The following is a 27,156-nucleotide window of genomic DNA, read 5'->3' as shown; positions in this document are numbered from 1 at the left end:
ATAGCTTGGAAATAGCGCATAAGCATACCCTCCATGGACGAGATACAACTGTCCAAAGTTTTTTGAGGATATGATATTGGTTTATGAAAGATCAAAAGGTCATCCGAAGTGAGCTCCATCTGACTTGCGTTAGATATGCAAACAGTCGTGCTCAACAAGTGATGGAAAACATTGTTTTGATTACGCAGGCCCTTCCAAAACATGTATATCAAAAGGCCGGAATTTTTCTGTTTTGAAAGGACATGCATGGTGACCAATGCCGTGCATATGGAACTAATAAGTGACTTGTCCACCAAAGCTTTCCTTGCACCTACAGTCATCACGGTACTAATTTCGTGGGAGCAAGCAATCAGCGAAATGCGGCAGGCGATATAGATGGCAACCAAAAAGGTCGCACTTAGCTCTTCATTCTTGTAGCCACGCCACCCTTCGGGGGGCTCTGCGAGGACCCCGGTGTTCAGTAAAAAGTACCTGAACTGTGTATGATGAAGTGAGAAATAATTCCAATTTTTGAGGAATTTGCGACTCTGCTGTGGCACGTTGAGGATTGTCTGAACTCGACACTTCTAGTTTCAATCTCAAACAATCCTAACGAGCTCGAAGCATTGCCGTTAGAACACTTTTTGGTGGAACTATCATTGATTGTCAATCTGTGTTCACGGTGTTTCGAGCGAAAACCTGAAAGAATTAGAATGCAACACCGTCTGCGTCGCTAGTAGTAGAGTGTTGACACCCGGTGCTGAGAAAGAGAACTAACTGAAGGCGATACATCCGACTTTTACAGGCTAGGTCAAAATGGATTGACGAGATTCCTAATGTTATGGCTGGACAACTGGTCCTATTACAAGAATACAACATCCGAGAGGTCCACCCACGAGATGATGGAAAATTTCGAACCGAACGTTATAATGGCTGCCAGGAGAAGCAAGTCGGCATTGTGAATCTTAGTCCTTTGCCATTCGAGTTCAGGTTTATTTGAAAACTACCCCTGCGGCAGAAGATATGCTTCAGAAGCGTTACAGGTGGTTGGCGGAGCAATCGAGTACAGCACAAAAAAAATGTGCCAGGTAAATACTGCAGGAGTGGTACCATGGCGGAACAACTGAAGAAGATACGAGTGAGACTGAGCAAATGGGCGCGAACTTTGCTTAATTTGATGACCCTGTTCCTTTCGTTCGGTTCTCGGGATTATGTGCGCGCAAATCAAAATTACGAGCAAATGAGCCCATGCTGGGTACCACGTCGAAAAGCTGGATCAAGCTGGAATCGCACGCTAAAATAAAAATAGCAAACGTACTGGGGAAAGGGAAAAGTCGCTCCGGAAATTGACGCATCTGCCTAATTTATTGAAGTAAAAGAGGTACTGGGTTTAGCTAAAAAAAGTTGGGGGACGAAAACAATCATTTCAACAATGATTTTCTGTGATGCTTTGATATATTCGGACGGATCCTTCCGTAAATAGATTCAAATTTTCGTGATAAAAAGGACCCACAAAGAATTTCGATGATATTTAAACTATTATAGAACAAAAAAATAAATATCTCTCACCTCACAAATCTTAATACTGATATCCTTGTTCCTTCAGCTTCAAATATCTGGTGACACTGCTTCCCTTTTGATAGTCAATGATTCATTCAAAGCTGGGCTCATAGCCAGTGCAGGATTCGCTACTGCAATAATATGGCCGCCTGATGCAGCAATAACTTGAACACCCAAAGGGGAGGTAGGTAGGATTTCCGAGGTACACGGAAGCGGTGACTTATGACCCTCATCTCGTCCATTGTCGCAGGAAGGTTCTCTGACTGGGGCTACATTTCCTGATGCTGTTGTATCCACTTCGGATCCATTTAACTGATCATTGAAAGAACCACGTAAACATTTAAGCAAGTAAGCATTAAGCATTACCTGGAGTGGTGGGGAGCTTGAGTTACTGAACGAAAATCTAGAGTCATTGTCGTTATCTTCAAAGTCGGAACGTGATTGTCTGGAAAAAAGGAGAAGCATTTCTTATTTTTTTTGTAACATGTTGTAGATTTTGGAAATAAAAAAAATAATTTTGAAATAATTGAGACTTTCTTTTTTTCTATTCGCTAGTGTGATTTATTGATATTCTTAGCACTGATAAAGGGAACAAGTGGTTCCCGAAATATCGGTTTTTCCCAGACCAATAAATCACACTAGCGAATAGAAAAAGGCGAGTCTTAATTATTTCAAATAATTTAATCCCTAGAAATACCGCGTAATTACACAGAAAGGAGATTTTATACCGAAGACGTGATAAAATGGTTCCCGAAATACGGTATATGTAATCAAATTAAAAACTTTAGTTGAGGACGGAAAAATCTTCCATTTGTTTTTGAGAGTTAAAAGGAAATCAGTAAATTCAATTACTTACGAGAACTTTGTAATATCTGATAAATCAAACGGTCGTCCAAGTTTCTGGTACATCGCAAATATATTGTTCCGTGACTCTTCCATGATGTCCTTGCAAATAATAGATAAAATCAAATAAATAAAAAAAGCTCATCAAGTCAGTGTGAAAAATTTAATAATTAAAGTGAGCAAGATGCGTAATTTTTGAAATAATTAATTGGATGCATTTACCTGTCGTGTATTAGCATTTGAAGCGTCTATGCGTATGTTAATTTGAATGCGATCTAATCTTTAAAGCTGAAACTTAAAGAATATTTTCTACCAAAGCAAGCCCTAAATATTTAGCAAAAAATTATTAAACTTCTAAAAGATTAGATTCAATCTAAAATAGAAAGCACCAAATAGCAAATAACATTAATACGAAGCGAAATACTGAAGCATCTAAGAATAAAAAGCGTAAAATTTGAAAGCGAATATAGTGCATCTACAGAAGCAAGTAGAGAGAGATACATCCACAGAATTATAGTCTATAATGGGCATGTTTATTTATTTGAGAAGGTAAGCATGCGTATGTTTAAATAAAAGCAGCAGAAATACTAGACAGAATTTGTAAGCAACCTGACATTGCATTGCTCTGTTCCCATCCTACTCTAACTTGGTTAATAAAAGTAGGATTTCCACCAAACTTATCATTGACGTGGTGTATTTTATGATTCGGATTGCAGTAAAATCGGCTCTCCGAAAATGAGCTTAAGAAAACTTTATGGTACAACTTTGAAAACCTAGTAATGTGCTATTATTAACATTATCTAATCAGATCTGGGAATGGGAGGCGTTTTTAAGGCTAGATTGTACGAGTACATAGCAACACCGCGTTTTTTTTCCTATGGATAGTTTCTGAGATTGAGTCATGTATATATCCTTCCGTATTTAAGATCTCATCCTTCAAGGTGTCGCACTTTTCCAGAAAAGCAGGGATAGGCTTGATGGTGGTGGGCGATTCAAAACGTATTGGGATATCAAAATGTTGAACGCCCATCTCAGTACTGCTCGCTGAGGAGCTCTATTTTCCTATACAGTCTGTCCAAGTCACTGAGGTGACGGCGAGGAAGACAGGGCAGCAACCCTTTCAACCAGACTAAAACCGAGTGACCGAGAAGAACCCTTCACGTGTTGGCACCGAAAAATGCTGTACTCACATTGGTTGGCTTTGACGCATTAGGCGAATGCTCCAAGACCTAATTAGGGCGATCAGACCTGAGTCTGCACGGGGACTCACCTGAAGTGGCTTCGGCCACGAAACCTTACCAGAGGTATACTGGTATCATAGAAACCGGGTCAGCTTTCTGTCCGATTACAGCGGTTCCCCCCTAATTATAGTTTTATGGGGGTTGCGGTTACGTCCAAGCGGACAAGAGACCTTCGGGCCTCAGACGTGCAGTTGCGTTTCAGCTCGGGTATCGACTCCATAGCCCGGTTGGAATTCAGGCAGGTCTTGCATCCACCAGTACGAATGCTGAGTCATGCACTCAGTATAGGTTGGGTATTTGTCTCAGCTGGGCTTTGACTGAGGTCACAAAGAAGACTTAAGAAGACGGTGGTGTTACGTTTATGCGACAGGAACTCACGTTAAACTACTAGGACTTAACTGTACAATCTACCACATCAGTTCCTAAGCAGTAACAATTATGTGCATATTTGCTTGGAGCTTTTCCTTGAAAACGTGGGGTCGCTCTGAATCAGAAACGTAAGTCACATCCACGTCTTTCTCGGGCTTCTGAGAGAACTCTGCCCGGGAGAATGCCCCTCTCTACCAACCCCTCCCTCTCGACGCGCTACATCAGTGCTTCTTTACACATGCCATGTATCCTGCAAAAAAAAGCAATATTCTTATGACGCACAAGAATTAGCTTAATATCTACGTTATTCTTGCAATACAAGGTACTTCTGCCTAGCCCAATGTATACTCCAGAAATGTTCCTACACCCCCGCCAGTTAAAACACCGGATCAAAACGCCTCATTTCCGTACCTTGCAGTTTATCTAGCTAATCTTTATTTGCTTGCCATCGAGAAGTTGCCTCCCTGTGAAGGGGATGGCAAACTCAGAACTCCATCAAATTCCTAAACAAAAAATTGTATACTTTATGTCAAATCCCGACCTCGATTTACAAGTCATATCGCCGGTTCAAGTCTGCCGGATAGATTTGAAGTCTATCCCAGGAAATGGCAAAAGGTAGGGAAAACTTCCGTTCTTGGTAAACACTTTTGATAATGAACAAATAGCATATTTCAGTAGCCAATTACCCTTTTCACTAGAGGACACTCTACCAGTGGCTAAAGAATCTCCTCAAAATTGACGTATTCCCTCTAACACTCTCGTCATTTTCGCTCGTCATCTTTGATCATTTTTTACACAGTTAGTTGTTATGAGAACAGATTACTTTCCCCCAAATGTTCTTTGACGCTCAATCTCAATCATTTTTAACTTCTGTGAAGATATTTCGCTGAGCGAGAGTAGTGACTTTTTTAAGGGACCCTTTTTTCTCCCAGTAAGCTTTCTTGGTAGCTGCAGACATCTAGAAACCTTCACTCCTTACGTTTGATCGTTGTTAGCCCACAAATTTCTATCTCTTTTATAAGCCCTTTGAGTGTATTCTCAGACTCAGCTCGGGAAGGTTTAGTTGACTGATGACTGTGGTATGCTGCCACTCCTGGAAAAGTTTTAGCTATTGCTGATTGTATCCTGTGGGTTGGGGTTTTTTGCCCTGTCAGTTGGGGTGTACACTCAAAGTTTTCGCTGTGTCTCATAAAAGGCGGCTAAAAAGGTAGAAATTTGCGGGTTTGCATCAAACGTTGTGTGTTGATGTTTCTAGATTTCTGCAGGTTCCACCGCTTCGTTATTGGTGGAACCTCGTTGGAGCGCAGAGCGTGCCATAAAGTCAGTTGGATTTCAACTAACCGACACCATACGGACAATCAAATTGACCACTTTGCTCTTTTCTTGGGTGCTACGCAAGTCGAGGCCCACGTCCCGAAGGGCCGTCACAAGATCTGGCTAACTGCAGAAATATGGAAGTGGATCGGCAAACGGAAGGGATTGAACGCTCTATTGAACGCTATGAACGATGGCGATGGTCACCCACTCAAACTTTGATTCGTTGCTCGGGCTGCTGCTACTAGGGAAGTTCAATGTAGTGTGAGCCGTGAACGAAGTGTATTTGTTCATGTTCATGCTCATGGATAAGAAAAGGGAAGATGCCACGAAACGCAATGATTTCAGAACCATATACCGCATCACGGGACAGTTTGCAGGTAGTCGACAATCTTTAGATGCTCCTCAGAGGGACGTTACAGGCGACGATGACAATCACGTGGTTTGCTGAACAAACACCAACCAAACCTTATCTCCGCTTCCACGTGATGACTGCTGAGAGTTCTTTGTTAACGAAAAGCTGGAGACGGAAAGGATGAAAGGGAGTCTCCCGCGCCTAAAAACGGGACAAGTTGTACCAACTAATTCGCCAGATTGCGGGTTGGGTAGAGCTGATAACCCTACACGAAAACCATAGTTACGAAGCCACACACGGAGCCTCAGACTGGCCTGAGAACACAACGACGAATCCGGCAACGAAAACGGAGGTGCGGAGCTTTTAGGGATATCGAATTGGTGGACCTTGCAAAACCGAGATGTCTGGAGTTCCTTATTAAAGCAGGCCTAGGACGGTTGTTGCGCCGTTGATGATGATGAGTGATTGACAGAGAGCAAACTGAATGCCGGTTTAAATCGTCCTGCATTGACCATATTAACAACATACGGATCGTTTTCAGTGCACAGAGTTAATATCTCCGCTTCATCTACTTTCGATTTCGAAAAGGTTTTCGACTGTGCCAACAGACAGTGTATCTGGAGTCTCCTGCACAGGAAAGCATTTCGATGAAGCCAACAAATATTATCAGAGCGATATATGATGGCGCTAGATGTTACTTGCTGCCTCTAGGTAAAATCTCTGCGGAATTTAAGATTCAAAGCGGAGTCCGTCAAGGTTGCATCTTGTTACCGATATTGTTTCTTCTTGTTATCGGTAAAGTTCTGTCCGGAGGACGTGCAGGGCTTCAATCTTTTCTCAAGTACTAATTTGGAAAGGGAGGCAAATAGAGTAGTCCGAAACACATTAACAAAATCAAGGTTTCCAGTCTGACGGGTCATCGCACTATCCTCATCTGCATTAGTGGACAGACCATTGAAGGCGTTGGTCAATTTATATAGCTAGGAAGCGTGGTTTTTGTCGACGGTGGAATCGAACTTGATGTCCTTCGAATCATTAACAGCGCTAGATCCACTTTCTCTGCCTTATCTAAAATCTGGAAATCCAGTCATTTCAACACCAAGACCAAGTTGAGACTGTTCTGCACTAACGTGCTTTTTGTGTTGCCATGTGGGAGTAGCATTTGAAAAGTGAGCTAGCTGTTACTCAACAACTTCTAGCCTTTGACAATACTTGTCTGCGACATGTCATCGCTGGCCTAAAACAATTTCAATCGAAGAACTTGGTCCGCGAACAAGCCAATGTTATCCGAAGGCGGAAGTCCCAATTGGCGCAGAACAGTAAAGAAAAAGTGTGGGCGTCTCGAAAACTCTTGAAGGAATCTAAGGCGCATTTCCGAAAACCGTGAACGATGGCACTGCAGGGTGCGTGGCAACCAAATATACATATTAATAGTGCTGCTGTCGTTAGACATTTCTTACCAGTTCTAGCTGCAAGCTGTTTCCTGCACTCGCCTTGGATGTTCCTCGTGACTTTAAGGGGGAAGCGAGGTTATGCATGGGTTCACACAAATCCTTATGGGAGCTTGTGCTGAGGTCCAGGATCAGGCACTAGTCAGGAGGTCCCTGAGGTGTACCAAGCTAACAGAATGCAACAACTCTTAACTCGTATACAAACTACTTCCAACCCTTGCCATGCCGGGTTGTTATCGTCGCCGCTCACGTAAGTTCACCACAAGAATGGCTGGTGGCTATTTAGGGTCATCAACTGAGAGGTACGAGTCTACTTGTTTCACAAAGAAGCAAGGATCGCATATTCTAAATGAATTGAAGAAGAGAAAATTTGGCTCTCGAAATGCCGAAGTCCTAATTGGAGATGTCAACGCTGGCGTATTTGAGTAGAGAATGGCTTAACCAGGCTATTGCAGAGTGCCAATTTTAAAAATGGCCGCGATTACGAGACATATTGTTCAAAATATGGGCTTCATTCGAAAATTGCGGCGTTCTAGTTGCGGGGATGCTATTTTCGACAGGCCACATAAAACTTCTGGGACAAAAACAAAATCTCGTCACAAGGAGGCAATGCGCACAATGCAAATCGGTCACTCGGACTTCGTAGATCACCTGTTTCACGAAAGCGGTTGAAACGAGAGAAGTCGTTGAGGCGCATTTTCTTATCCATTCTATTTGAGTCGAGGCTAGCGACAAGCAAATTGCAAATTGCCGATCTAAACTGTAAATGACATTATGAACATGTCCAATGAAGGTTTACCAGCGGTATTTTCCCATCCGGCTTAAAGGTTGCGACCTCCGTAGTGGTAGACAAGGCAAAAACAAACCCTTAGAAGAAGTTGGTCAAGAAGCTTACCAAGTCAAGACTGGCTAATGAAATTCGTGCTACGAAAGATCTTCCGCTTTGGAGCAAGGGAGTGCCGGTTAAGAACGACGCGATTCATAATTGATTACTACAATCAAGGAAGTAGTCCAATCTGTCAGAAGAACTAAGCCACATAACCGTCGCTGTCGTCGGGTGGTATCTTTCGTAAAGCTAGACATAGGAAGCGCCTTCAATTCTGCGGAGTGAGTGGACATGATTGAGGGGTTGAAAAATCATTTTCTGGTTTTTGGTTACATCTTGCGTGTATTGCGGGAATATTTTAGGAGACATGCTCTCCTCTATGACAGAGAATGAAGGTCCCACCGTGGGTGCTTACAGGCATACCTCCTTGGCCTGGAACTTTGAAACAATCTGCTCTGGTTCGAGATTTTCGACGAATCTCATCTGGTCAGACACATGGATAATGCTGCGTCATTACTCGTCACATCTTCGGTTGAACAAGTCTAGCATACACTGGAAATGGTGACGCGGCGAGATAGTAAATGGATTACAAAACACTGGTCTTCTTGACGAAAGAAATGCTTTGGCAACTCTCCCTATGAATGTTGATGAAACCACGGCCAAATCCAAGCCATCGGTAATAATAGATCCGAAGGTGAGCTTTTTCGAGCATGTTCGAAGTACCTCGAACAAGGCTGCGGCTGGAATGCCTGCGATTATATGATCGAGGGCCAATGTCGGAGGTCGCTATCTGGTAAACGTCACATACTAATGAGTGTCATGATGGCCTTAGTAAGCAGAGGGAACGCAACCGCTTAGTGCAGGTGCCTCCTATTCCAGCAGTATCTCAAAGCCAACGACAGTGCTGATAGCAGGAGTTATTCCGGTCGTTCCACGAGCCTCGAAACGATTACTTACATATCTCAGAAGAGGTGAAAAAGGGATGGAAGCGATCATTCTTGAAGGGAATGTTTATGACATGTTCAAAGTCCTACCATGCAAATTCTGGAAACACTCATCAAACATTTACTTATTTGTGAGCAATCATTATTGATTAACAACGGGACCAACTACTAAAAATCATTGTAGTAAAGCTTTGTAGCTGGTTTTAGTTATAGATACATGCAACCGAATAGTTCATGCAACACAACCCAAAAAAGCAATGTTTCATCGACTGTCCAAATAATCGACTAGCTTCCGTTCAATAATTGCACTTTAGCTTATCTCAATCTCATGATTATCCTCGTAGCGAAGAATACTTTAGCATCTTCTACCCAATTATGGTGGATAAAAGTACTGTGATGAGGTTTGCTGTAAGACAAAGCATCAAAGCATTCAATATTAGTAGCGAGAAAATGCAACAACATTTTAAAAGTGCACATACAAAAAGCAAGTGTGTAACTAAGATTTGCAAGGAAGCAATCAGCGATTCTTCGATGTATTTTTGAACCCGTCTAGTCCAAGCAAATTATAGTGGCTTCTCTCAAAGACTGTTTGGCATAGTCAGCCCTTGAAATTCCACTAGTTACCTTGCTATAATCTGATGACATGCTTGTAGTTTCGCCAGACAGTCGTTGACGTTTTCCAGCGCTAGATAAATCCCCTTCATCTAACCTGGACTGCTGCTGGACCAGACCAAAACGGGCTATGCTGGCTGAGTGTCCAAAGCCGCAGTCTTTCACTATTCTTCGTGCCAATGGGAAGAGTTCATCCCTTCGGGTGAGTAATGGTGGCACAAAACGACAAATTTGTGCAGCAGCTTCATTGATGCAAACCTGGAATGGAGAAGGGTAGTCACTTGATTCTATGGTCTGAAAGGAAGTAGAAAAACTAGTCTTACACATACCTCATGTAATGTCAGCGGCTTCTCAGCACGTCTTTTGCAATCAAATCTTCCATAAATTGCAGCATATTTTCGAATTTCATCCATTCGTCGGGGGTCATTTTCACTCATCGCCATAACTTGTTCAATTTCTCGACTTGTTCGTTTTTTGGAACTATGAGGTCGTGGTTCTGGTTGAGGTAATTCTCTGGCCAATTTTTCAGCAGCCATACTCAATCGGACGACTTGAGCTTCAGTTAGGGTAGGCGTCAATTGTGGCGAGCTGGAGGTGACTTGAGAAGGAATTCCTGTAGGTGTTGTAAGGGTAGTAAGACCAACAGTACCGTGAGGCGCCGCTCCCATAAGTGGAGTGGGGGTGAATCCAGGAGAAACCATGAATTTACTACGGGATGTGGAGGGTTCAGGACTGTACATAATTTGACTAGGATCTGAAAAACAAGACAAAAAATTAACTTGTAGCAGGTGTTATGTTTCCAAAAGTGGTGGAAATTCTTTGTTTTTCCAAAGTATTTTGCTTTGTGTCATCAAAAATGGAGGAAGAGGCTTTATCTACCAACCAATTCATCCAACTACAGCGAAGGAAGTTTTGGTTGTTGACCAAAAAGTTTCCTTAATGTATTTCGGTAAACAGTTGCTCCCTTCTTCAATCAGAGGGACTCGCACTGTAAAAGGGAAGAACTGGCTCCCGAAATACGTTACTTGCGAAACTGACAAACTTTTAGCAAAAAACGAAAACGTCTTCCTTTTTATATATTCATACTTATTTCGATAATATTGCCCAGCCAGATCGCTCTAGACAACTAAAGCTATGCCTTAAAGGCTATGACACTTAGATATAATATATCTTTTAAGGAAAAGATTTTTATATCTTATACAATATATTTGTAGTACTTACCCACACTAGGTAGCGGCGTCTGAAATGCAAGAGGGTTGTTAGCCCATTCATGTAAGGCCTTCTGTAATCTACGTACGTGGAGCGGTTTAGAAGCCATGCCCACTAAAGCCATTATTTCTAAAAATTCTTCTTCTCCAGCATCGCAAAGTTGTTGGACATCGTCTCCACCTGTTTAGAAAATTTAAGCTTTAATTATTCAAATACTTTATTAGAATTTTATTAATAACACTTACCCATCTCTAACAGTGTGTCGTAATATGCTAAAAGACTTGCTCGTTGCAGGACTCTGTATAGTTGCAATTCAGCTTCGTTACTTGGTGCAGATGTTGCTACCACTGAAATGAGAAAGGAAACTTTAGATAATTTCGTTTCAAAATTGATTTTATAATATTAATTTGATTAATCTGATCAAATTAAGGATTTTTATTTTCGACAATTTTACAACTTTCGGAATCAAATCGTATCTATCTCCAAGTTTGTGCTTTTTATCCCCTTACTCCCCTACTTGACGGTCAATGGCAGATATGTGCTTGGCAACATACTAATCAACGCCTTTCATTTGATACCCTACACGACTATATTCGGCAAACAGAAAATTGAACCCACCTTTTTGACACCCCCCCTTTCCCACAAACAAAATTTATTATAATACATAACTATATGTCTGATATTTGACAGTCTATATGTGTCCATCGAATAGGTGAAGCCATTTTTGAAAAGCGCATGTGACAGTTAGTCAGTTAGGTAACCCCTGCCGTAATACTGCAGATGTATGATCGCATGAATGAAATAGTTATAAAAGTGATGAAGTGGGTTCCCTACAGAAAGTGGGTGCATGCCGAAATTAAAAACCACCACAGGGGGGGGGGGGTCTATATTCAATTTCCCAATAATATAGTAGCATACTATTATTTGGTCATCAGTGTAAAGGATATTTTGGGGCCTATATAGATTCCGACAGGGGCAACTTCATGATTTTCTTCAGTTTTTTTTGACTGGTTTCCGCACTCTCCCTCAAAACTAATTTCAAAACAAAGGCTGGCCGCGGAATGTACTGATTCAGGTCTTTCATTTGATACCCAACATGCTGTCATTGGTGATAAAAAAATGTGACAAACAAGCGAATTGATACGGACGGACTGGACGCATGTCTTTAGGAGGCATGCCTGCACAACAGCACTGTTTTTGCGCTGCCCAGTGAACAGCGGATATTATCAGTGCAGTAGTCAGCCTGTCAGAGGAAGCAATAGCAGGTATGAGGTGGCAGGGTAAGGTCCTAAAGCCAGCTGGATGTGACTATATATTTTCACCTAATTATGAGGGATTACGTCGTGAAGAAGACCCAGTTGAACATTTGGTACCTGGTGGAGTACCACAAAGGCCGGTTGTAGGCCCATTTCTTTGGAACGCGATGTATGACTATGTGCTACACTTCAAACTCCCCCGATAATCATCCCTTTTTGGCTATGCTAACGACATTTATGATAGTAGACAAACATATTGCCTGGGTGTGAAAGATACCACATGGATTAAAGTGGGTGAAACATAAGACTGTCAGACTGACAGCCGCAGTCGCGATTTGAAGGAAGTTTTAAGATTTCAAGCGGGGTACCATATGATAGAATCCAAGCCACACACCAAATACCTCGGTTTTATGTTGGAACATCGATTAACCTTCAAGAAACACTTGATCTCCGTAGGGGAGAAAGCAATGAAAGTTGTAGCTGGACTCACTGTCATGATGCCCAATATTGGAAGATCCAAACCATTGAGGAGGCTGCTTCTAGCTAGAGTCTGCTCATTCATTCTGCTATACGCGGTGCCAATCTGGACGAAGGCCCTTATTGCTAACGCATATTGGAGGAAATTATCTGTAGTATATCGTCTGAGGGCACTAAGAATTGTAAGCGTATTCCGAACAACGTTAGGCGAAATAGCTTTCGTAGTAGCAGGAATGATACCTTTTCATATTTTGGCTGAAGAAATTCGAAGACTGTACAATAAGAAGGTACGCGGTGAAGATAATGGCGAAGAGCAAGAATGGAAGAAGAGAGCACGAAAAATCACGGTGTGGCACAAACGTTGGCATAATTCTAATAAAAGGGAGGTGAACGCATAGAAGATAAGTGGAGATAACCAGTGCCACTTGACTTAGCTTTCGACCAGACATGATGGGTACCGCCAGCATTGACATCGTTTTCGACATGCCGATTTTCTATTCTGTCCACGCACTTTTCCTGTACCCGATATTTGCTCAAGGAAAAGCTTGAATATCTCTAGAGTAGACACACGAGTGAATTCAATTATTTCACAAATGTTCAGATCCCAAGAAGTATGGAATGCAGTTAGTGGCTCCATAGGTTAAAGCGCTCACGAGAGAGTGGCAGGCAAAGAACAATTCTCACCTTAGGACTAAACCGGTAGGGTTTCGATCAATCCCACAATATCGATAGATAGTTGTGGCAAAGTGTATGAGGAGAGGTGTTTTAAGCGGGTTAAACTACCATAAAAACCAGACAGACAAACAGATAGACAGACAGGGGATAAACCGATTTTAATAAGGTTTTGTTTTACAGAAAACTTTAAAAATTGAAGCTACGCGACGATTGGGTCGACGAAGCAGCCTTCCCATCGACATCCTGGTGAATGAGGGTCGACGCTCCTGTGGTGCGGCAGGATTCGGCATTCGAAATTTATTTCGAATGTCGCGAATACCAGCGGACAGATGACGTCACCGGCGCTCTACTCAGTTCAAAACTCGCTACAAGAGTGAAGAACAGAGTGGGTGACGAAAAACGTCAGATAGGAAAAATAATAATTAGGAGTAGAGAAAAACAGTTGGTTGGCTGTCACGGTGAAAGAAAAGATTTTCGTGCAGAAAGAAAACAGTTACATACGGAAATCAATATTATTTCTAATATCTCGAAGTTATAATAAGAGTAATTTCTTGAAATTGTGTATTGAACTTTGCAACGTACGAAAAATATGTCAAAAACCCATTTCGAATAATAGAAGAATAAAAGGTTAAATACAAGCTCCTAAATTTGACTGAGAACTCTTATACTCCTATAACGCAACCTGTACAAGCAGTGAATCCATATTTGTCTTCCCAAATTGACAGGGACGGAGGTGGAATGAATGGATGGAACCTTTAACCAAAAGGGCACTGGACTCACAAAATTATTCCCGATAATTCAAAGCGGATTAAACTAGAGCACGGAGAAGTCAACTACGACCCAACGTAATTTCTAAGAGGACACCGTGGGTATTATATATACGTTTGTGATGCCTGATAGTTGTAGGAAAACGTTGGAATAAATTTGAATACCCGAAACTGTCAGTGGTCATCCAAACAAGTCCTGGTTCCCGAAGTAATTTAAAAAATGCCAGAACAGTTCATCCAAGTGATCCGCAAGTTCTAAGGAAGGAGGAGTTCCGAAGATAAGATAACAGTAACATAAGTCACAATGGCAATTCCACCGTTTAAGTGAAGGAGCACTTCGAACCAGCGTTGCAATTGCACCCTCCCTCCTATGTTAGTAAAGAAGAAAGCAAGGGAGCGGGAATTTTCGAAAATATTGGCGTTGCCCAACGACAAATGATGTCCCTGCTCTATTATGTGTCTGGCAACCGTGTGGGTTATTCTTATTTTCAGCGGATCCGGCCTCCTTAATGTGCTCTAAAAGCCTGGTGTGGACTAGCCTTTTTGTTTGCCCTACATAAATCTTGTCGCAATCTGGGCAGAAAATCTTATAAATGCCGCTTTCATCAGTACACGCTATTTTGTCCTTGATTGATTGAACCGGGCCCTAAGTAGATATAGTCTGCTGGTCGAGGTGACCCGGAATTCACTTTTGTGTAGCCGCCTTTGGATCTTCTGCGTCCGACCCGAGTAGGTTAATGTTACCCATTGTCTAGGTTCTGTGTTCATCTCCTGGAGGAGTATTGCAAGTTGCTGCCTAGAGGCCTGGCGTAGTTTCATTTTGATCCGGTTTTCGATGAAGTTCCTGTTGTATTCGTTTTTCTTGGCTGCTTCCAGGATGTAGTTCATTTCATTATTTCTTCTCTTCTCGTTGAGCGGTGTTGTGACTATCCTGTGAATCATAAAGTGGTATTCCACCATCTGGTGGAAATCATGGTTTGATGTGAATGTGTCTGCGTCAGTTTCTTGTAAATGTCGAATTCAAAATCCCCACTTTGTCGGATTATTTTAAGTCCAGGAACGATATCTCCCCTTCTTTTTCGATCTCCATGGTGAATTCGATTTTCCTGTGTGCCCGGTTGATGATTGCTACTACATCGTTCTCATATCGGATCCATAATCTTGGGAGTGTCTCAGCCTGCTCGAGTTCATTTTCCAGGTTCTCCATAAATACCTCGCATAGCAGCGGTGAGGGCGGGTTCCCCATTGCTGCCCCGGAGGTTGTTTTACACGATTCATTCCTGAATGTGAAATAGGATTCACTTATGCATCTGGAGATCAGTTTTCTATACAGTTTAGCCTTATTCCTCCATTCAGATGAGTTTTCATGTGTCGTGATTCATTCTTCGAATAAGTATAGGCCTTCCTTCATTGGTATGTTTGGGAACAGCGCTTTTACTTTGAAGGATACTAGCATTTCATCATTTTGTATCCCTCCAGCCTCGTTGAGTCTGGAAATGACTTCTCTGCTGTTTAACGCATTCAGCCAGAGCCTTTTCCACTCTTTTAACGGAGTCTGGGAGAGGGTCCTTCCTGGTGATGTGAAACTTATTTTCTTCTAATTTTTGCGTACTAAATCGTCGTATGCTCCTCTGTCCATGATGACCACTGCGTTTCCTTGGTCTGCTGGTAAGTAGAAAATGGGCTTCTCTTTCAACTTTTTAATGGTTTTGTGATGGGTGAACGATGCTCCTTTCTTTGTGGTCATTCGTGTGGTGGGGGTCAGTAGTCGCCTAATTTCTTCTCGGATGCCAGCTTTTTCTTCTCGTGATGTATGTTTGATTCCTGTCTCGATGTCAATTACGATGTCCTCTTTGGGAAAAGTGAGGTCTCTTATGGCGAAGTTCAAGCCTTTATTGAGAAGTGAACGTTGTTCCTGGGTAAAGTGTTTGTTCGATTTGTTGATCACAAAGTTGGGTATGAATTCATCCTTCGGTTTTTCCATTGAATCCTGGCCCGCTTGTGTTGTGGTGGGCGACATGACCTACATATGGGAAAAAATCAATAGAGCCTACAACTGCGAAAAGGCCAGAAAAAGAAGCATACTGGAAAAGAAACTAAAGGCGCTCACCACAACACAAGCGGGCCAGGGTGCAATAGAGAAACCGAAGCAAGAATTCATACCCAACTATGTGATGATGGTAGATTGGAGAATCAACTCAACCTCTTGATCTTTTGAGAAATCTGAAACCGTTATAATTTCAGTTGCTGATACCAAAACCAAAACGTGTATTTAGATTAAGACGCCAAAAAAGTACCTCAGCTACGTATATATTAATTATATTTAAGGAAGTCAGATAAAATATTATTTTGTGACTAAAAAGGCATACATAGCTCATCCTATTTCAATTCCTCTAATTTTTTCCTAATTGAACGCACGCGTCAACAAACACATTGGATAGCAAACGTTATCCGTCCCATCCATTGTTAAATGGATAATCGAAATCAACCCTTTTTATCATAAATGTATTGTCCGAAAAAATCTGAACCCACATAAGACTACCCTCCATGCATATGCCGTTCACCCCATGAATCCTTCAAGCATGTGTACACCAATGTACACCTATAATGGACTAATGAACTTTATACTTGAAGAAAATATTCACAAAAAATAATTAAACCCCATTCATGGTTGGACATATGCTCATGAGGATCTTAATATTTTTTTAATTTCCAAGGAATCTCTCTCTCCTGCAGCTTTTAATTTGTTATCCTTTTCAGTAATTTTTTATTTACATATTGAAATCTTTTGTTGAGATGTTTTGGTAACTCGCACATGGCATTACCTTTAAGATATCCTGGGGTAGAATACATCAAAAAGGAGTTGATATGTGGCTATCCGCGTAAATACTGGAATAGTGTGATAATTATCTTTTGGTAGTAAATCTATTCATCTTTGTAAGACTAATTATTCTTCAAATAATCAAGATACATTGACATCATATAAGAGACTTGATAACGTTCAAATTTAGTTGTACTAAGTATACTCAACTCAGAGGATATCGTCTTTAATATTTTGTGAAATTTATGGTTGGAAATATTCGACCTATCAGGGGATTTCTGCAAGAACGGATGAGTGAAGTGGGGGTATTGAGCAGTCACCACTGTTGTTATGGCTATAAATCTTTCCATATCCTTCACATGTCGCGCGTCCATATCTACAGCTGTTATGCTCCTCGTAGTGCAACATTATTGGACGCTAGAGACCAGAGCCCCATTGCCGGCGATTTCAACGCGTGGGCTTTAGACTGGGGAAGTCGAGTGACGAAGACCAGGGGCCAAATCTTGCTTGAAACCTTCGCGGAGCTGGACATCGTATGCGCCAACGTTGGATGCGAGCCCACCTTCCGAGGCAGAGGACTAGGCTCAGTCGTCGATCTAACCTACCTCAATACCTCGCTGGCGAGAGGGGTGGTCTGGTGAGGTAAGTGAGCACTATACCCAGAGTAACCATCAGGCCATCTTCTCGACATCAGAAACAGGGGAGGCGACAGTCAAGTGAACATCAAAAGCGGAGAAGCCAGGATAGCTGGGTGGTCCACTGGAGCTTTCGAGGAAAAGAAATTCCCGGCGGCTTTAGAAGGAGGTTACGACCCGAATGGAATAGCACTGGAAAAAGTGAGCCAGTTATGTCAACGGATAACTGAGGCCTGCGACTCTACAACACCGCGAGGGAAGTTCCATCACAGTAGGAAACCAAACTACTGGTGGAACCAAGAAATCGCGTTGTAGAGAGCATCGTGTCTGCGAGCTAGAAGGCTTTGCCAAAGGACCAGAGGGAAGCCAGAAAATTATCAGTCGGAGAAAGAATACCACGATCTTCGAATTGCTACAAGCAGTTATGCCTTGAAGCAAATACGAACCCGTGGGGCGCTGCTTACAAGGTTGTAATGAACAAGATTCGTGGACAAAAATCCCCCCAAGTGACGTGCCCGCGGCTCTTGTTCAAAGTAATGGCAATCCTTTTCCCATAACAAGAACAAAGCGTACATCACCCAATGGTTCAACAGGATGTCTTCACAATCCCCGGAGTGACCGAAGAGAAACTGCGGGAGGTCTGTGGACGAATTGGAGACAATAAGACTCCGGGCTTGAACGGGATTCCGAACAAACCCGTGAAGTTGGCTGCTAAAATCAGGCCCGCATGGTTCACAAGTACATTTGAATTATGAATGGTTGAAGGAGTGTTTCCCGCTCAGTGGGACAGGCAGAGGTTGGTTTTGCTAGCGAAACCTCTAAAACCAACTGGCGCACCCTCTTCATATCACCCTATTTGGCTGTTAGGCACTATGGGGAAGATGTTGGAGAGTGTGATATACAACAAGCTGCTTCCGTTCGTCGAGCTAGCGGGTGGTCTATCGGAGCGGCAATATGGGTTTCGTGGAGCGCGGTCCACGGTTGATGCCATTGGAACGGTCGTGGATTTGGCCCGGGAAGCATCGGCCGCTGGTAAGTGCTGCGCGGTAGTAACGCAGGATGTCAGGAATGCCTTTAACTCAGCCAACTGGGGTTGGATTAAGGGCACCCTAGCTAAACTGGGTGTCCCTGGTTACTTAGCTCGGGTAATCGTGAATTACCTTTCGGAGATACTACTTTGGTACGAGACGGACGTGAACGGAAGGAATATATTGTGACAGCAGGTGTTCCCCAAGGCTCCGTACTGAGGCCCCTGCTGTGGAACATAATGTATGACAGAGTGCTCGGCCTCCGCGTGCCAAGGGAGGCAACATTAATCGGTTTTGCAGACGACCTGGCAGTGGTAGTAGTTGCGAAAGACCACCAGAACGCGGAACTGTATGCAAGCGCCATCGAAGCATGGCTCCAAATTGTCAAATTGGACCTGGCGAAAGATAAGCCGGAGGCGGTCCTTATTACCAATCGCAGGAAAAACAACACTGTCAAAATTTGCTTTGGTAATCACGAGGTTGTTTCAAAATCGATCATTAGATACCTGGAGGTAATGATTGATGTCAAGTTGAGCTTTAAGAGACCCCTGGACTATGCACGCGAAAAACCAGCAAAGGCTAGTTCATCTCTAGCAAGGATAATAATAATAATAACCTTTTGGTCAACAGGGCCTTGAAGTGTGTTAGAGCACTTCATTCAAGACCCTAGCGGTACACTACACGATTGCAGTACACTATAGGAGGCAGTGTGGTCAGCATTGTGCTCGCCCGAGATTATTACCCAGATTTGACTCAGGTACTCATTCACAGCTGAGTCGACTGATATCCGACGTTAAATCACAATACAAATTCCACTGCCACAAGTGGAGATTTGAACCGCGACCTTCCGTACGATAGCCTTGTGTTCTAACCACTCAGCTATCCGGACACAGCAGCAAGGATGATGCCAAATATTGGAGGGCCGAAATCCAGTCGCCCGCTGCTTATCGCAGGGGTGGTAAAATCCATCCTGCTATATGCAGCTCCTGTCTGGCCGTGCGCACTGGATAACACAATGAACCACGGAAGGGTAACTTCGGCATACCGGCCAATCGCGCTGAGGGTCTGCAGAGCATATAGAATGGTATCAGGTGAGGCAGTGTGTGTCATCGCGGGAATGATTCCCTTGGATCTTGTGGCGAATGGGGCAGACTGTCTCTACCGGGAGGGAGGAGGGTGAATCCGGCCGAAGTGACTGCCGCCTTCCTCAAAGCCACTAGGAAGGGGATGTACAGGAGATGCCAGCAACGGTGGGATAATTCCGAAAAGGGCCGCTGGACTCATACACTGGTCCCGTGTATTGTGAGATGGGTCGAGCGCAAGCATGGAGAAATAAATTACCACCTAAGGCAGTTCCTTACGGGACACGGTGGATACAGGAAGTACTTGCGTCGCTTCGGATTAAATGAGTCTTCAGACTGTTCCGAAATCGCCGCCATACCCGAGGACCCGGAGTATGCTACGTTCCTCTGTCCGAGATTCGCGAATGAAATAAGGAGGTTAAACGAAGCCCTCGACGCAGTTATCGGACCCCATAATTTCGTGGAGGAGATGCTGAGGTCCGCAGCAAACTGGAGTGCGATAAGCGGAATAGTAACTGCGATACAGGAGACGCTGAGGGAACTGGAACGAGTATCCTACAATGTTGGCCATATTTCTCTTGTACATGCATGGGCGACAACTGTCAGAGCACTCTAATACGGTCGTGGTTTCCGCTTACGACTTACTTTTAGCGTTCTGCCAATAATGTTAGGCTAAGAATAAAGAGTGAACATAAGCAAAGCAAACACTGATTTTGTTTTTGCGGATGTCAGGAGTCTGCATCGGACAGTGCTATGGCCGAGCTGGTTGAGAGTCAGTCTCTCGATCTTATTGCACAGGGTTTTAGTTCCGGTTCGTCATGGATGTATCTGTTCCTCTTTACGCTCTGGTTTTGGTTAGTCCTTTATATCCCTTCCCATTTATTGATTCCAAAATAAAATCAACTTCATGTGGACCCACTTTGGCTTGAACACAACGCCAAATGACGATTTTTTCATAGAACATATTTTCTTCATTTGCCCAAATTTGAAAACTCAAGGAGAAACTAAGCTAAAGATCCATTTAACGGTGGAAAACTTAGTAAACTACATGGGGGAAATGGATACATTGAGGAACATGGTAGTTGCAATACTAAAACCGGTGTCATCGAGTCTTCGAACGAGCGCTGGAATACCCTGTCTATTTAACGTCGTAATTTCCCAAAGCACTCAATATTGGAAAATCATTTGACCCAGAAATTCTAACGTGTAACAAAAAAATCAGATTCTTGAAAAATTACAAGAATCATACATGTGCTTGTCACTCCTGATAGGCCGTTCTCAATGCGATAAGTTGTGATTAATCTGACGATAGGAGAAAAACATTTTAAGGAAACCATTATTCACATAAGTTGAATAGTATTTACTTTTTTAGACGTGGTTTCCCATGTTTCCACGCAATGACGTTTCTGGTATAAAAATGACGAAGTGAGTTATCATTTGTTTATGTGTCGCCATTATTGCATTGACAAAAAAGATTGAATAATTCCAGAACTACTTTGATAACGTAGTTATCATTGTTTTCGCTATATTTACTCCGAGCAAAATGATAAGCGAACTTGAATTTCGTACAGAAATAAATATAATCATGCCAAAAGTTGCAAGAGAGATTTACAGGGTAAGCGATTGACAATGAATTTTTGGGAGCCCCACAAAGAGATATTTAATAAATGTAATCTCTGTGCACCGGAAACTAAATAACATACCAAAAGAGTCGATTATAGGATTAAAGCGAAGTTGACTCCCATAAAATTTTCTCTTGTAGTCTCCATTGGACGTAACGTCCGCATGTTCAGCAATAATATGGATCATACACTTTTTGAGTATGCGTTGTCATTTCTGCTGTTATGTGCAGGTCAACCAATGTCGAATATGTGAGAGTTGTTCATTTCCATAGCTTTTGGAATGTCAGAATGCAGAACCATTACCAATTTCAGATTGTCATTAGCTGCTGACACCTCATAAGATGACTATTATTATTATTCTGTTAAGGGAAAGTCGCACCGCGTCCTTGAAGAACTATTGTGCCCCTTTTACTGGTTATAGTGTACCTATTGATCATAGTATCTCAAGCAGGCCTATAACCGTTAGAAACTTTAGTATGTTCCCTACTTCCAGACCTTTCAACTTTGCATCTGGTATTAAGTGTTCTCCCAGATTTCTCGATCTACTTTGCACAAGTGCCGGACACTGTCCCAGGACGTGTATAGAGGTTTCGTCCTTCTCCTCACAAAACCTGCAGGCAGTGTCCGTAGATACCCCTAGGTCCCTAGGTGATAGTTCAGCCGACAATGACCAGTGAGAATTCCCACTATGATTCGGAGGTTCTTTTTGGTGAGGTATAAGCAATCCTTTGTGCGCATGGGTTCGTATCCCCAAATAAGCACCTCCGACTGCTCCATCCCTGGTAGGCCCGCCCAGTATAGTTCCCTCAACCTTCTTCTTCTTTTTCTTCAGCCTTTCGCTATTTGGCTCGATCGAATGCCTGATCTGGGTGCAATCTCGAGGCTTTCAAATCCCCATCCAGCGTATCAAGCCACCGTTGCTTAGGTCTGCCTTTTGGTCGTTTTCCATCGACTTCGATGTTCAGACCTATCTTGGCAAGTGAATTCTCGTTTGCACGAATTGCGTGACCATACCATCGAAGACGCCTCTCTCGCAACTTTTCCACGATCGGTGCAACCCCATAACGATCGCGGATATCTTCATTTCGGATGTGATCTAAACGTGTGACGCCACTAGTCCAACGTAGCATCTTCGTCTCCATTACCGCAAGACGCCGTTCATTGTGTTTTATGGTCGGCCAACACTCAGAACCATAGAGAGCGACTGGACGGACGACATTGCGGTAAATTTTAGATTTGAGACGTTCGTTGATACGTCGATCACAAAGGACACCAGTTGTGAAACGTTACTTCATCCAGGTTGCGTTAATGCGTGAAGCAATTTCATAACGCAGTTCTCCATTGGCTGATAGCGTTGATTCGAGGTATTTAAATCGCTCAGTTCTGGGCAGATCACTGCCGCTGACAGTGATTGTGCCTGTTTCATGGGGATCGGTCTTCAAAAACTCAGTTTTGTTTAAATTCAATCTGAGACCGTGTTGCATGAGGCGATCATTCCATTTTTGAACAAGTTGCTCGAGATCACTTTTGCTATCAGATGCTAGGAAAACATCATCTGCATAAAGCAGTGTTTAGGGCGCTGGACGTTGGATATCCCGTGTGACGGTGTCCATAATAAGGACAAAGAGGAGTGGTGAGAGGGCACTTCCTTGATGAACACCAACAGAGACACGAAGCGGTTTTGATACACCCGCCATACTTCGAACTTTACTTTTCGGATCGTGGTAGAGCAATTGGACCCAGCGCACGAGTTCTTCTGGCTAGAAGTGTTGTCGTAAAGCATACCAGATGAGTTCGTGTGGTACACGGTCAAACGCTTTCTCTAGATCCAGAAATGCAATGTAAAGAGGGCGATGCTTCTCACGGTGTTTCTCCATGAGTAACCGCGCAGCGTGTATTGCGTCAGTAGCTCCGCAGTTCTTGACAAATCCGACTTGATTCACGGTTATTTCAACGATTTCGCGAATATGGTTGCCAAGAATGCGTTCAAAAATCTTCATGGTATAGGAAAGTAACCGGATCGGACGGTAATTTGAACATTCTGCTGGGCTACCTTTCTTTTTCCATATTGGAACAGTGGTACTTTCTTGCCAGTCAGATGGTGTTCTTCCTTCCTGAATAACCCGGTTAAAGAATTCACTGAGCCACAATTTTGGGTCCCAGCTTTTCGCTTTCCAGAGCTCAGATGCGATGTCGTCAGGTCCTGTTGCTTTCCCCAATTTCATTTGTTTTATTGCCTCCTCGACTTCAGTTGCGCTGACTGTATATTTCCCTCAACCGTTCCTTTTCATTTCTTAGATTCATAGCCATGAAACCGTTTCCGATTCCACAGAAGGGTTCTAGCCCGTGTAAAAGCGTCGCTGCTCCCTTCTTGGCTAGTTCGTCCGCTGTCTCGTTGCCTTCGAACCCAGCATGGCCTGGAATCCAAAGTATCCAGGCCTTGTTGGACGAACCGATAAGATGACTATAACGGCCATGAAATAAATGGGTAGATTGGATAAGATTTATTGACCGATTTCCCATTCCACAAAATGACCAAAAAACAACTAGTGCCACCATTGTTATTCGCTGCGACCTATCCAGAACTGAGCCATTTAGGTATCTCGGATCAATTCTATCAGCCAACGGTGAAATGGGCTATGAAATTGGTCCATGCATCTGTGGAACTTAAATAAGCTGATGGCAATTATGGTCGACGCCTTAATTAGCTTCCCGAACTTAAAATCTATGACAATTTCGTCCAAGTTGTCGTCTTCTATGATTCCGCGTGTAATCCAGTTAGTCAAAAAGTCAATGAACGCAGACTCGCGGCGTGCGATTCAGAAGTGATACTTTAATTACTAGGTATATTTCAATATGCTAATAAGGGAACTAAAGAAATCAGGTGTAAGAGGAGACCAAAAGATATTGTATTTTAGGTGCAATTTGCAAACTCTCATCACCTTCCAATGAATCTTCCCCGTCTCATGGTGTAATTTATTTTGCTCTGGCTCACGTATAATTGCCAGGCTTCTTTGTTTTTGGTGTTAAATTTGTAGGTTGTCCTAAGTATATAAAGACGAGGGTGGTCTGAAAAGTTTTGGGCCTCAACGTGAAGATGGCAGCACGCATCATTAGAAGCGGGGGAAGTGGTTGCGCATCTTTTGACAGATACTCACCAAAATTTCAGCCATTTTGGAGGCACAGTTGTTGTTTGACAATCGTTTGGGTGAATCAATGTGAGTGTGCTTTGTGAAAATGGAAAAAATCGAGCATCCAGCTATAATTAAATATTTGGCTTTGAAAGACAATACGCCAACGCAAATCAAAGATGAGTTAGACGTTGTAGGGGGGACATTACACCATCATTTACCACCGTAAAATTTTGGGCAGCTGAATTTAAACACGGCCGTACAAGGTTGAGAGACGGTCAGCATTCGGGCCGTCTGAAAACTGCAACCAGTGACGATAACATCGCTAAAGTTCACCAAATGATGCTAAACGACCATCGAATTAAAGTGAGAGAGATAGCAGAGGCAGAATATTTCAAAACAACGTGTTTGTCATATATTGAATGAAGATTTAGGCAGCAGAAAGCTGTCCATGCGTTTGCTCACGTTAAACCAAAAACGTGTTTGAATTAACTTTTCCAAACGCTCTGATGATGAAGTTTGGGTGCAATAAATCAGAGTTTTGGCGAAAAATGGGGGGCGGGGGTGATTTCCATCTTCGCAAACGGCGCGGCGATAGACAGACCAGACTAACACCCGTCCAAATATTATAAAGCAGTGTGCGGAGTTTCGTTTTACCTGCTCTTCGTTGATATCAAAGTTTAACAGCGTGAACAGGAAGTGTATCTCTAATGATGTATGCCGGAGGGGTATTCCGGAGAGAGAGAGAGCGATTATCAGCAACACAATAACCGCCCAAAATCTTACGTACCCTGTCGAGATAAAATCTCTGAGGAGTTTGTCCGAAGCCTATCAGGGTAGCATTTTGACACCGATAATTTTCCTTCTCCTTATCGGTGCCATTTTTCAAGCTACTTTGGCCGAAGGACGTGGAGCTATTCAATTTACTTTGTCGTTTTGCCTCAAACACATCGATTATGCTGATGGCCCTTCTTTGGTTTCTTACCGTGGCATGGACCTTAACAGATGGTCCTGGAAAAAAGAAGCCAAACAAGTTCTCGGTCGTCGGTCTAATCATCACAATTTTCTTATTTGCTAAAGAGAATTTTCTTACCAAGATTGGTCAAAACATGGAAGTCGATGAGAAACTACCAAACAATAACAAATGAAGAAATTCGTCGGAGTATGGGTTAGATACTCGCAAACGTATTGAAGCAGGAGGTGGCAGTGAAGAGGCGCATGTGGCATTTTGAGAAAGTCCGGCAAATCAATTATGGGTTATGCCATGCAATGGAACCCACTATCACGCCGACGAATGGGTCACTCTAATAATACGTGATGTAGAACACTGGAGGAGGAATGCAAGTTTCTCAGGAAATCGTGCGGAAGGGAGAAAAGCATTGTTAGTGACCGACAGCAATGGCGTAAACGTAATGTCCCACACACAATCTAAATAACACAATATGATAAAATCTGGGCCGGGTGAAAATTATGCAGAAAACGTGGCCCGGGGTCAAAATCATACGAGTCTGGGATGAAAATTATGCGGGCGCTCCCGATTATCCATTTTTTCCATAGAAATTTCTTCTCCAAGCCTCGAGAATACTCCGGGCCAAAAGGGAATCCTTTTCTTTCCACCCCCTCTCGTCAGGCTTGGTCCCGCATAAGGATTTACGGTAGTCATATATATGTGGTATATATATAAAAAATATGATTTGAACTTACATTCAGGAAAGTTCGACAAAGAAATTTTAACAATTATTTGAAAGGTTTTTATTTTGACTAGAAGAATTTTGTGTAAAAAAGTAACTCAAAGCTCCTCCTTATCTCCTTCCTCCCCCTATCTCCTCGGTTATCTCGGAAGTGTAAAAACTGACTGACGGTTTCGTTCAAGGCAGAGACAATTCATCAGACGCTGCATCACCTCTGTCCCGGGAGCACCGTGATCGAAAGTGGCGACAGGTGGTAATGGCTCCATTTATATATGATCATGTTAAAGTGAAATTCCGTCGTATTATCAGACCTAAACTAGGCCGAAGTGAATTTCTTGTTGAGGGTATTTAACTCAAAATTAAAGGTTCGTGAACCACAAGAGAGGAAGTAAGTTGCTTCCAAAGTGGTCCGGTTCGTCATCAAGTTGATGCGGAGTCAGGACTCCCACTATCCTCCACAAAAAAGTCACTTCGGTCTAGTTTAGGTCCTGGCGCCACTTTCGGTCACGCTGCTTTCAGGGCAGAGGTGAGGCAGCGTCTGGTGATTTGCCTCTGCCCTGGACGAAACCGTCAATCAACCTCTTTTTTTTAAACGTGCGTGTCTAACTTAAAACGAGAGGTACGTGAACCACAAGAGAGGAAGTGAGTTGCTTCCTAAGTGGGCCGGTCCGTCATCAAGTGGTTGTGGACTTAGGACTCCGTGCATCCTCAAAATAAAACAGAGCTCCCTACTAAATAACCTGTAATAGGTTAAACGGAAGCTTGTCTGCCGGTTCATCTTTCTGCTTATATGTTCCCTGATCTGTTATGTGCACTACATTGGATGGATTAGAATGTTTCTTCGAAAAGATATGGATTTTTTAATTTTCTTTGACTATATTAGTCAGAAGCGACGTCTCACATTTCATATTATAATCGGAATGCAACTTAGATATAAAAAGATTAAAGCGTTTTACCGTTTTCTTATGTAAGACGCAAGGCCAGAATATACTAAATTACCATGTCGATTCTGACACTGTGATAATTCCAACGCGAGAGTGATTGCTATATAATTTACATGGTGATAATGTTATTCGGCCCCAAATGATCAATTATGAAAGCTTACAACCTTCTCGCTAAAAATCCAAGACTTAAAAATTAAATAAAATTAGAAAAACTTTCAGGGCGGTTTTCAACACCTTATACTCTTGTTCCATAGATACAACCCTATTCAAGCCAACTATGGATGGTAGACAGCCAAGCAGATTCTGCACAGTGAATTTTTTGAG

At 42.8% G+C, this 27,156-nt stretch overlaps 1 protein-coding gene across 1 annotated transcript in view; it reads right to left on the bottom strand.

Moving 5' to 3' along the window:
- The window catches only part of LOC119649542 (NGFI-A-binding protein homolog), a 74,655-nt gene that overhangs the window by 7,028 nt on the left and 40,471 nt on the right, over positions 1 to 27,156 (bottom strand). The window contains exons 2-8 of the mRNA XM_038051733.1: positions 10,949 to 11,050; positions 10,716 to 10,883; positions 9,824 to 10,248; positions 9,507 to 9,752; positions 2,396 to 2,484; positions 1,906 to 1,984; positions 1,549 to 1,851 (exon numbers count right to left, since the gene is read on the bottom strand). Coding sequence (XP_037907661.1) covers positions 1,588 to 1,851; positions 1,906 to 1,984; positions 2,396 to 2,484; positions 9,507 to 9,752; positions 9,824 to 10,248; positions 10,716 to 10,883; positions 10,949 to 11,050 — 1,373 coding nt within the window. The 3' untranslated portion in view covers positions 1,549 to 1,587. The remainder of the gene's footprint in view (positions 1 to 1,548; positions 1,852 to 1,905; positions 1,985 to 2,395; positions 2,485 to 9,506; positions 9,753 to 9,823; positions 10,249 to 10,715; positions 10,884 to 10,948; positions 11,051 to 27,156) is intronic.

Source organism: Hermetia illucens, chromosome 2 (genome assembly GCF_905115235.1).
Source record: "Hermetia illucens chromosome 2, iHerIll2.2.curated.20191125, whole genome shotgun sequence".
NCBI lineage: Eukaryota > Metazoa > Arthropoda > Insecta > Diptera > Stratiomyidae > Hermetia > Hermetia illucens.
Note: the sequence above shows the minus strand (reverse complement) of the source record. Positions and strands in the feature narration are given on the sequence as shown.